The sequence below is a fragment of the Myzus persicae genome, unplaced genomic scaffold, assembly GCF_001856785.1.
Source record: "Myzus persicae strain clone G006 unplaced genomic scaffold, MPER_G0061.0, whole genome shotgun sequence".
NCBI lineage: Eukaryota > Metazoa > Arthropoda > Insecta > Hemiptera > Aphididae > Myzus > Myzus persicae.
This window is the reverse complement of record NW_019104078.1, coordinates 490,223-503,222: the sequence shown is the minus strand read 5'-3', so window position 1 is coordinate 503,222 and position 13,000 is coordinate 490,223. Positions and strand designations below refer to the sequence as shown.

The following is a 13,000-nucleotide window of genomic DNA, read 5'->3' as shown; positions in this document are numbered from 1 at the left end:
TTTTTATAGTAAAATATATATTGTAGTGAGATTGTTTCAGTCGTGTTCGTGTGCGTAGTATCATTCAACCAAGAAACTATACACTTGACAATGTTAAATTAGTATCCAGCCACGTGTTCAAAATTTAAAACTGTTGGCGTATAAAAAAAAAATCAATTCAGGTCAACATAATCTATCGTGGATGGTCCCGGAGATAGTTTTATTTTTAAATTGAATATTTTACTACTACGGCTGGGGACCTGTTTTCCTTTCCATTATAATTTTCACTAACTTGTGACAACTGGACGTTCGTCGAGACTCTTGGACCCTGTAAATCGAATTTCTTCGCCGTTTTGAATCCTGACAGTTTGTCGTTCGCGGAATACTGATCGTCCGCGGACGTTGGCCGCCAATCGTTTGGCGTATATCACCGCCATTGCACATACTCCCACAAAGCAGCATCCAAGCAACAGCATACCTATGTGTGCGGCTTCCGAGAATCGTGTAGCAGTGCTGGTCGAGTCTCCTAGGGCCGAGTCGAAAAAAAAACAAAACAATACAAGTTCGAGGGAGCAACTATTATTATAATATTGATCGTAAAATGTTAAATAATATTAATAGTGACATAATATAAATAATACCTATAAAGTTCGAAAAAATAATGGAAAACAACATTTAGTTTTAGTTTTTTTTTTATGTACAACCTACTTCATATTATATTATTATGTACCTACCTATTATATAGGTATCTCCTAACTTTAGTTAGTATCTCCTAACTTAATGTGTGCTTAATCGATTTCAAGTCGATATATTTGAATAATAATATCAATGACAACAATTTTTGTGTTAAGACACGAAGAAAATGCAAAATTATGTCATTAGGTAATAGGTATCTACCAGATACCTACTGATTTAACTAGGTTAGGTGGAATGTTTTCAAATCAAACGACAAAAACTAAATATATTCATAATTAATTTCATTTTTAGTTAAATATCGATAGTGTGATGACAACAATTTATTTTAATTTAAGTTATTTTTAAAATGTTGATTATAATTATTAAGAAAATAACTTGAATTAGTTTATTTTTATCGATTATGATATTATGTTTTTGAATGCATTATATTATTTAATTTTGGTAAAATAAATAAAGTATACTTTGGTCTTATGATTATAAATCTAGTCTATTTATTTTGGAATTTATATTTATATTTTGGAATTTATAGAATGATAAATGTATCAAATTGTTGATGATAAAGTTGCAACCCTAATCATTTGAGTGTGATTAAATCTATAGCTGAAGAAAACAAATACTTTAGTGGAAAAAGAGAGACAAGAAAACTACGGTAATGGTAAAATGTTATGGTAATACAAAAATTGAAAGGAATTTACGTGACTAGAATTATATGTTAGTATGAAACAATTTGCAATGCGCGTTCGATTGCAGATAATAGACGTATTAACTGTCGACGAAGACATTTGTTCTGTACGACGTTGTGTGCTGTATGCCTGTATTAAACTTGAACATTGTTTATTGTCGAATGGACAGGAGGCTTTTGTATGAAACGTTATTTTTTTAAGAAATGAGATAAAGTCTTATTATTTTTTTTTTTTTTTTTAAATATTATACTAATATTTTGGGTTATATTTCTGCATTAGCTACGTATATAATATCTATTTCGTATATTTCATATGTACCTATATTATAGTATTATAGTTCAGGTAGGTGTGCTACAGAAATTATTAAAAAAATCTCAAAATATATATTTTTGATTTCACTACTTTATAATAAAAATAATAAACTGAATTGTTATAAATTATAATGAATTATAATTCAAATGAGACATCGAATTACATTTATGCTATCCATCCTTGTGACTTATGGATACTTCTAACTTGTATATTTCTAATTTACAAATTAATATTGCTTATCAGTGACATTTATCAATCTTCCACCATTTAAATAACTGTGCAGAATCAGTCAACCATTACACTGTACTATTCAGTCTTAGAACACCATAATATTTTCACGTCTATATAATATAAACTATAGTCATATGAAGTGACACGTGAGTATAATGTGATTCATTTTGGTGTTAGGTACCTCAGTTGCTTCAACAGTTAAAAGTATTATAATACATATCATTGAGACTTATTTTTTTCTTTTTTGGAATTTGGGACTTGTAAGTGTAAAATTTTAAATAATGATCAATTGCAAAATATAAATCCACTGACCAGCTACATGTGGATCCTTCGGATTAGGAGCTGTTTCGATGTAAACGCGTACTTGGCCGGTACTCGAGCCTTTTGCGTTTCTCGCGTACACTGTGGTCACGTATCGGGTGGACGGTCGCAACCCGGTAATCATGACTGCCATGTGGCCGGTTTGGCCAAAGTAACTGGCTTCAGCCACATCCGGTCGGTCGATAGTTGCCACTGTGCACGCAAAATGCTGTGGAAGTCCACCACTGTATCCGGGTTCACAGCGAATTGTAAACCGAGTACTAGTCACGTTAACTGGCAAACAGTTTCTAGGTGGATCTGGCCTACCTGCGAACACAACATGTAACTACTAAAACACTGTTTATCGCTAAAACGAACTACATGCAATCATATTATGATTTACTTAAACGACGAATTGAAGCAGATAATTTATCAATCATCATTGTTAGTAACAGGATTATACGTAAATTATTAATAACAGGCAGGTCTGGAGTAACGGGTAAAATGAAATAAAAAAAAATCACGGAATCGATTATGATATTCGGTCTACTGTAGTTATAAACACCTTTTTTGATAATGCCTTTAAGAGTTAGAGTGTTTAATATATATTTTTAAAAACAACAACATAAACTACAGTTAAATGGAAATTATTGCTATCTCATCATTCAGTCAAGTCCGCTCAAGTTATACGTATAAATTAGTGCCAAATATAAAGTATCAAGGTAATGTGATTATAATATGGAATTTTTTAAGCAAAAAAAAAAAAAATAGAGTACTTTTTAAGCAATTGTTAAAAAAATATAAGTAGGTACTTATCAGTAGTTGTCATTAAATATGAGAAAATAATAAATAATCAAAACATTTTTACTATTGTATAAATTAAAGATCCAACTACCTACTTATGATAATTCATTATTATAATGTTATATAGATAAATTATAATTACTTATAATATATAATACGATCAATACTAAAGACTTGTAATCAGTTGTAGGTATAATTGCTTATTGTTAAGTATAATGAGTAGGTGTAGGTATGTGGTAATTATTATAAATTAAAGAATCTAAACAATACAAGAACACTAGAACACCTATCTTAAATCATCTATTCATAAATACTAAACCAATTATTTCATGTATGAATATTCGTGTTTAGAATTTATAATAATATTACAAGTGTATTAATTCTACAATCCCCAGTTACAAGAGTAGGTACCAGGTACCTACTACTTACATTAAGTACCTATATAATACAAACTGGTTGATTGAGTCGTAAGTTTATTAAAGATATATTAAAAGAGAAATTCCGGCAGGCACAGAATATTATTATATCAGCTATATAATAATTAAAGGTCATAAACTCATAACTTACAGATACACTTTGGAATCAATCCACACTCTACAGTTATGCATTCCAAGAAAATAAATTGTTTTTAATATATTATTATATAGGTAAAAGTAATATATATTGTTTAAATTTATTGTTTTTAGTATTTTTCGAGGAAAATGTTGGAATAAGTAAGGTAGATATTTGTTTTATACCTAAAGTGTCATTTAGAAAACATTCCAATTTGTTCGGCATGCTACACGCGAAAATTCAATTACAGAGACACTGCAATAGGTGTTAAAAGAATGAAAAACAAATAGGTACATTCCAAATATTTAACATTCCTATAAACCTTCTGATTTTTGTTATCTTTAGAAATAAATTCTACTGAAAGTTTTATAAAATAAAAAAATATTGAGAATATAGTATTCTTACAGAACAAGTACATAAAATACAAGGAAATTTCTTAGTGAATAAATGAAAAAATAAATTTCATTATCGACTAAAATAATAAATTGAAGTAGTTTGTATAAAAAGCTGAAACATTTGATATCATATTTTTTAAGATTATGTAATAAAATATGTACTTTCTGATCGAATTACAATAATAATAACTCGAATACTGAGTATTATTTACACGTTATCATTGACAGTTTTTTATTTTGTTATATTTTTACCAATAAATAAAACTGAAACGATTTTTGTTTGCATGAAATCAATCTTAGGTTTCAAAAATGTTATGAAGAAAAAACGTATATTAAATATGCAACTTAAGCAAATTAAAATACTAAATATGAATAATGGATTATGTAGAAAACAAAAAATAAAAACAATAATCTACTTAATAGTTGTTACATATTTTATTGTTCAATGAAATATCTAGTGATGTACAAAAATGAACTTGGTACCTACTATCATGTCCAATAAAAATAAATAAAAATAAAATGAGTTTCACTATGGGCTATTGCTATAGCTATAGTAAGTACCGCTGTGTTCCCTACGCATCGTAAGTTATAACTTTGAATATAAGCTAATATTTATACAAAGAGTAAATAAGAGAATGAATGGCAGTGAATTGGATAAAAGTATTGACCCTACAGGGAAAGCTACGGAACTCAAATAGTTGTGCACATATTATACAGTTCTTAAATTTAAAATTAAATTTTTACTTCAAGTAGCTTAAGTGATACGATACTGATTTCAGCATTGAGTTTTCATTTTACTTTACTCGTCTAGGGCCACATATAATCTTGCGCTTTCGGCTTTCTGTAAGATTTTTAAATTTGTCTAATATTATTAAATTAAAAAATGTTAAATCATGTTATACTAATGATTATTATTATTATACTACTTGAAGTTTTAAACAAAAAATCATAACTGTAGCTTTATTTTTATTTTCTATGATAAAATAGTTTTTACAAATTGTAAAAGGTTAGTTTTTAACAATGTCGTGTATTCGTCTGTCGTGTATCTACCTATTACTGCGTGTACCTATCTTAACTATTATACCTAGAGGTTTTACAAAAAAAAAAAAAAATATAAAAATTTGCTATTTGTAATTTAATGATGATGGTGGACAATATATAATCGTACAGTCTCTAATTTATTATATTGTAGAGATATATCATTTGATATTTTATACATATTATAATATATTTGGAGAATGATGACTATGTACTTAATTAAATAATGACGTTTTAATAAAATATATATGTGTGTATGCCTACACTTAAAATAGGTACTCTTGTAAGACCAACGATTTTGCACTCGAATATTTCTGATTATCGTGACTCGATACCATTAGGTTGGTAGGTAACCCTACAACTGGTATTCAGGTTTTGGTTGGTTTAAAATCTCGTTTGTATTATAAAATGCATACATTTATGTACCATCGGTCGTCTCAGATTTTACGGTAAATATTGAAAAGCAAATAGTTCTTCGAGCTGTGACTTACCTGCCGGTACAATGTGATAAACACAGGGTTGCGATTGAGTTGCCAAAGAGTTGGTTGCCCAGCATAGGAGTGTACCAAAATCCAATACTTTGAACTTAACGATGGCCATGCTTTTGTCAGAATTAGCTACGTTGATCAAACCGGATATGGAGTTGTTGAAAGCCCAACGAAACGAAGTAGGTATAGGATTGCTGTTGACGTCACATTTGACCCATGCAGTTTCTCCTTTGTGCGCTCCGTATACGCGTTGTTGATCGGTTTTGCAAGATGGTTCGTCTATAATTTCGTCGACACGGTTTTAGAGTTGGTTAACAAATATTTAAAAAAAATATTAGTCATACATGTATTTATGAAGGAGTTTATACAAAACACAATTTTTACTAATAAACAATAGGTGTAGTTATTTGGTATTTAAGCTACTTACTGTGATAGGTATTATTAACGGACTAGAGGTTACGCTTAACGTTAGGTTAGAGTTACTTGGTAGTTGATTTTAGCTATGTTAGGAAACAGTAGTTGAGTAGGTAGGTAGTTAAGAAAAGGGTACTCTAAATGTACACTGGACAATGTAGGACAATATGTACCTATGTTGTTAAAAAAAAACTTTACTTTCGAATTTACATATATTTTACCTTCTTACTAATACATCACTTAGTGTAAAATAACAAGTTATTAATGTTAGTATAATCATATTTATTCAAATTAGAACGTCTGAACGAACATCTACTAAGTAGGTATAAGTTATTGGAAGTATAGATAATTTTTAACTAATTCGTTTTGTCGATTGAAGCCGTAATTAGCCTATACCTACGGCTTATACCTACATTTTATTTATTATTATATTTTTTTTAAATAGTAAAGTATTTCACTTGAACATTACTCGATAAGTTATTGTATGATGTTAAATTAAAAGAAATTAGCAACGGTAACTTAAAATCGTGAAAATATCTAAATGTTGTTTGTGAAAAATAATTATTTCATTTTATTAGGATGTGAAAATGAATAATCGAAAAACTATGTGAATTAAATCATACATTTGCAGTAGCAGTTAATACATAATACTGTTCAAATCTAATTTGAATATATATTTTTTATTCGCTATTAAGAGGATATCCAAGAATATCTGTTTTGAGAGTCATCTTAGAATAAAATCACCTATGACAAAAATGATAGAAAATAATATTTTTGAGAGTATGACATACCGGTTTTATATTTTATTGTGTTGTTATTTTGTATTTGACTTTCAAAAAAAAAAAAAAAATTGTAAATTTAAATGATGTTTAAATACATCAAAGATATTATTCTCCATCGCTTGTAATATGGGCGATTTTTACTCTAGGATTACTCAAAAACATAAAAAAAAAATGATTCTGCGTAAATGCGTTTTGTCTGTGTTGCGTGTGGGCCAGAGATAGAAAACAAACAGTACTCTGACATTCTCTTAACATTTGTCATTTAGTTATATTTATTGTGTCAACTGTCAATGCAAGTATAAAGTAAACGTATACAACTTCATGTCAATGTAAATTTTACAGACTCTTAAGTTATTATATATAACAATGCCGTCAGAAAAGAACATTAAATTACACGAAGAGACAAACAGTTATATTTTATTGTCCGGTATATTTGTTAGTAAGTATAAATAATTGAATACATTTGTATTCGATATGTATATTTTAATTTGGCATTTAAAAACAATTAATGAGTTATAAGAATACATTTCTCTAATTTTATATCAGTAAGATAAAATCTTATTTTGAAATAGGCGCTATATTAAACAGTTTTCTTCTTAAATGTAGAAAAATTAGATTCATTTTAATCACATGTAAAAAATTATATAACTGTCATAAGACTTGTAGGTATAAGCATATAAATAAGGTTTACGTTTATTGTATTGTACATATTATCGTAGGTATATTAGGTATATATATTATGCGTGTAATTAATGAGCTTATTAATTTAGATTTATATTTTAATTGTTGTTGAACTAAAGTTTTGAGCCTTAAATAATATTACCCTGTCAACTTATATATTATTTACCCCTTGCGAGATTTAATAAAATTAATGATATAAAATAATAATATATACACTTTGCACTCTATGTGAGTTAGTATTTTATATTTAAATTTTGAACTGTATTCATTCTAAACCTCTAAATTTAACAGAAATCTGTCTAAAACAGAATTATTTTATGGCTTTATAAATAATAAATAAATATTATTAAGTTCACATAAAATGGTCTATAGCGAAATTTATTGGTGGTATCCGGCTATGAATCTATTAATTCTATACCGGTTATTCTATGCGACCACAGTATTTTAGCTTGATATTAATATTTTTACGACTACCGGAATGATAAAATATGACAAATGAAGATTCTCATAGCTTGATATTAATACGAATGACTACCTATATTGTTTGAAACATTTAAATTTATCTTGAGACAGTAGTGAATTTATTTTGAATATACGTATATTCCACATATTTCGTGTATGTCAACATTGGATATAAGTATTAAACGAGGAAATGTGAGTACTCATTAATATAAAAATCGTGAAATCTAAACTGCTAAAAAGAACAGTAAAAGCAAAATATATAAAATTATAAACATAGGTTCTTCATAACTAAATTAAGCCATAAAAATTCGTTAAATAAATAAAAAGAGTTAATTATTTGTTGTCTCTATACACTCATCTTAATATCCCGTCATACATTTTAATCGAGTGGACATTATTTGCAATATTATGTGAACTTACATTTAACGTCAAGGTGATAGGCGTCACTTATCGATTTCCCTCTGGCATTTGAGGCTATGCACCGATAACTTCCAGAACCTTTACGTGTTATTGATTGTAAAACTAATGTTTGATTGCTCACAATTGTCTTCCGGCTTTCGTGCAGTCCGACATTTGATCCCTAAAATTAAAATTCAAAAATCACTTAGTTTATTCAGATGTATTTCAATAATGAATAATCTAATAGTAAATGTTTTCTTTTTTAGTGAATTGCTTATCAAAATAATGCAGTTCATCAATTTAAAATGTGTATACATTGTTATACTGACATTATGATCCCAATCAAGTCTGGTTATGGGCGGAGAAGCATTGATAGTGCATTCGAAATACACATCCGATCCTTCTTTGATGTTGGAAACATTTAAGTTCCTGCCTAAACATATTTGTAGCCTCGGAGGATCTAAGTGAAAATAATTTACGATGAAATATTACGCAAGACTTATATAATTATAAATACCGTACAATGAACGTTAAGTATTATTTGTTGTTCTTTTGAGTCAGCTGGAAAATATATGTTGCTTGCAACACAGCTTATAACACTTTGATTATCGTCATCAGATGGTACTAATTTTAAAGTGCTCCATGTCATATTATTATTTCCCACCACCTGAAAATTAATTATAACATATATAGTATATACGGTACAAAGCTAAGTAAGTTGTATTTTATACTTCTACTTTGTGCATATATATTATATGAAATATTTTTAATTTAAATATTAATATTCATTTTTCAATTGACAGTAAATTAAAAGAGAAATTATTTTTCAGGGAAAACGTTTTGTGTTTCAAATTTATTTTATGTTATTCATTCCAGAAGTCTTTATCAAATACCGATTAACATTTATTTTTATTTATTTATTTATGTTCAATTAAAAATTATAAATTTAAGTATCCTATATAATATATAGGTTATATAATGTGTATGTAGAATATTATATATATCGAAGTTTTTTATTTCAGAAATAATAAATCGGATTACTAGATTTTGTTAAACATGTACAATCTTATTTGCATTGTATTTTAAGTAAATATAACTACAACAATTTTATATTAAGAAGAATGGTTCATAAAAAAAGTAAGAAGTAGGTACTTTTTATTTTTTACTTTAATTACTCAAAGAGTATTAATTATGGTTTTAAAAACGACTGGTATAAGCCAATTGACACCAACAGACCATTCTATAGAATGGGTGAAATAATTTATGATTCATTTTGGTCGTACATTTTGTTAAATGATCATAGTACGCAAAAGAACAACAAAAGAAACTGGGTCAAGTACTTTTGATTGTAGTTGACCTTTCAAGAACCGAAAATACTTTGATCATTTCAAAATGTTCGTGGCAATATACTCGGTTGGATCAAACATCATGGAAGTATGAAACTATTCAATCGCACACATTGTTATTTGCATTTCATTTTATTAAACGGTACCTATGTAATATTCAATCAAAAATTCTGAGTAAGGCAATATGGCAATGTACGTACCTTTATCCTTTTTGTTTCGTACTCGATGACCCGTCCATTGTGGTACCATGTTATGTTAGCTGCTGGTCTTGAACCATATGAAATGCAGTCGAGATTACTTAGCTCTCCTGAGAGAAAAGGGTGTTCGGCTCCTGTTATAGCTACGCTTAATGGTTTAACTGTGAAATGTTTTAAAACAAAATTTAATGAAATACTTTTGTAAAAATAAAATAAATATTACCCAACCTTTAAAAACAAATATTTTGTTTTATTACTTTGGATTAAGAGTGAAGTTCTAGATTTTAAACTATTTTATCTAGAAAACACGATTTTTAATAAAATATAAGAACAATTCTATATTTGTAAATCTTAACATTGATCATTTAAATTGTAATGTATTGTAATTACCTAATAATATATTTATCTTAAAAGAATAGAAGTCGAAATGTGAAATAAATTAATCATATTTTCATGAAATAGATACTTAAGAAAAAACATTTTTGAATTCCAAGACTAGAAACAAACAATCGACAAATTGCTAAAAAAAATTAAGACATTTATGTACCTATATCATCATACACTAACGGTTTTAATATATAACTATAATGTGCTAGAGTGTGTTTTTAACACACTCTAGTTAAAAACTAAAATGTCCATACATTTTTGATTAATTTATCATTGCTTATTTTTATGACTAAAGAGTAAGGATATAGGTCTAAAAGTTTATAATTATAAATAATGTTGAATGTAAATTAAAAGTAATAAACTATTTATACAGAATGATTGACTAAGCAATGACTATTGCTCACCCTAATTTTTTCCTTCCATTAAAGATTCATCCAAATTCAGAGTTCGTAATATTTTTAGTTAAAATTAAGAAAATATTTTAAAATACTTAGATTTTTCACACTATTTTAAGAGTATTTAATTAAAAACCAATATTTTTTATTTTAAATTACAAAGCCGATGATTTTTTATAGAAAGGTTGATGTATCTCGTTCATAATCCAAATGAGTTGGTAGTTTCTGAATTATTAAATTGTGTATACTAAGGATAATAGCCCTTGAAAATGGTCGTGCAAAAAATTAAATAGATGTAATATTTAATTTAGTACTTATTAAACTCAGAATTTTTTTATAAAATATGAAATGTTGATGGATTAATATTAATTACTATAATTTTCAAATCCCCAGACTTATTATCCTTAACAAACAAAGTTGGATAACTTAAAAAGTAGTCGTTTGAATTTCGATTACGATACATCAACATTTTAAGAAAAATTATCTACTTCATAATATAAAGTGAAGACCAACTGTTCTCATTTTAAAATAAAGCTTCTACTACTACACTCTTTAAATTATGTAAAAGTCTAAGCAATTTAAAATATGGTTCATAAGTATGTTCAAAAATTCCAAAAATCAGGACTTGAATACCTACATTTATTATTAAGCGAAAATTGAAGGTGAGCTTGCTTGGTGAATCACCCTCTGCACACCCCTATATATTTTATAGTACTTTTTCGTTTTTGTTGAACAGTTGGTATTTCGTGTAAATTTATATCAATATTTTAAAATACACATTTTGTCTTCGTAATTTAACCACATTGGCAATTTAATACCTTTCTAGATAATTTTTATCCATATGTGTTACTTACATAAATAAGTTATTTGGCACAGGTATCTATTTTTTTTTCAGTTCTATTTCTGAAGAAGTTTGTTGTATAATGTCAATACGTGGTTTTACATTTTATGTCTCGTTGGGTATCTGGTCCGCATAATGCAATAGATTATCTCTAGAGACGAGTACATATATTTATTTTGGTATCACATAATTTTGTATGCAGTTGTTAAATACAATTGAAAAACGTTACTGTCGTATCTTATTTATAACGATTTTTTACGATGAAATAGACCGATATTTATTTAAATTCACAAATGAATTTAGTTTTTGAAGTATGTAACTGATTACATAATTTACTTACAAGATTACATTCAAAAAAATAATTAGAATAACATAATATACCATTATTTCCCTATATAGTATATAATAATATGTACCTATATTGTGTGTAAAATAGCATTTATTATAAAATTGGAAAGTAACATACATATTATCCATACATAATATGTCGCATCCACATAGGGTAATCAAACTTATTACGAAATGGATACCTATATATTTAATGAACCTATCCTCGTACTAGGATATTATCATACTAACGTGTAAATGGTTTTTAGATTCCTTGGTAAACTTTTATTTTCCACTTGTATTATTTTTGCATTTTTTATTTGAATTTATAGTACCTAAACTCATATGACTTTTCGTGAAATAGTTATCGGGAAATAGCAAGCGCTTAAGCTTAAAAATCTCGCCTGGGGCAAAATACATTTTTATACGTCATAGGAGATACTTACTTATTAGTTATTACCTAGCTTACAACAAATTAACGAAGTGAATATGCATGTAAACTTTTTAATAGGAACACAATATCTAGAATTTGATCGTTTAAAATTAAACATTAATTGTACTATCCTATTAAAACTCAAATATTGTTTTTAACATAATTCATACAAATTTAAAACATGATACTAATATAAATAATTATAGGCCGATTTCTATGATAAGCAATTTTGCAAAAATACTAGAAAAAATAATAAAGTTGAGATTGGTTTACTTAGAAAAAAATAAATTGTTGTCTAAAAACCAGTTTGGTTTTAGACCTGGGTTGAGCACTGAAAATGCTTTGTACAGTGCCAGTAATTTTATTTATAATGCACTTGACAGTAGTAAAAAAACAATGGCTATATTTTTAGACTTAGCGAAAGCATTTGATATTGTTAATCATAATGAGCTTTGCAACATCTTACCAAGTTTTGGTCTAAAGAATAACAGTTTTAAATGGTTTAAAAATTATTTAGAAAACAGAAAACAATTAGTTCAAATCAATGACAGTAAAGGCGATGAAATGAAAATTCAATGTGGTGTACCGCAAGGTAGCGTCTTAGGCCCTATACTGTTCATATTATACATAAACTCTATATGTGATTTAAAAATAGATGGACAGATTGTGACTTATGCTGATGATACTTGTCTTCTGTTTTTTGGTGTTTCATGGGATGAAGTTCGCTCAATAGCAACAAAAGAACTTAAAAAAGTAATTAAGTATCTCAATCATAGGAAACTCTCTATAAATTATCAAAAAACAAATTATATAAACTTTTCAATTAATAAAGATCAGAACCATTATGATGAATTAAAA

At 27.4% G+C, this 13,000-nt stretch overlaps 1 protein-coding gene across 1 annotated transcript in view; it reads right to left on the bottom strand.

The window, feature by feature from the left end:
* The window catches only part of LOC111038398 (neural cell adhesion molecule 2-like), a 76,893-nt gene that overhangs the window by 33,945 nt on the left and 29,948 nt on the right, over positions 1-13,000 (bottom strand). Inside the window, exons 5-11 of the mRNA XM_022321471.1 lie at positions 9,763-9,920; positions 8,739-8,883; positions 8,546-8,676; positions 8,238-8,397; positions 5,482-5,757; positions 2,214-2,528; positions 272-505 (exon numbers count right to left, since the gene is read on the bottom strand). Coding sequence (XP_022177163.1) covers positions 272-505; positions 2,214-2,528; positions 5,482-5,757; positions 8,238-8,397; positions 8,546-8,676; positions 8,739-8,883; positions 9,763-9,920 — 1,419 coding nt within the window. The remainder of the gene's footprint in view (positions 1-271; positions 506-2,213; positions 2,529-5,481; positions 5,758-8,237; positions 8,398-8,545; positions 8,677-8,738; positions 8,884-9,762; positions 9,921-13,000) is intronic.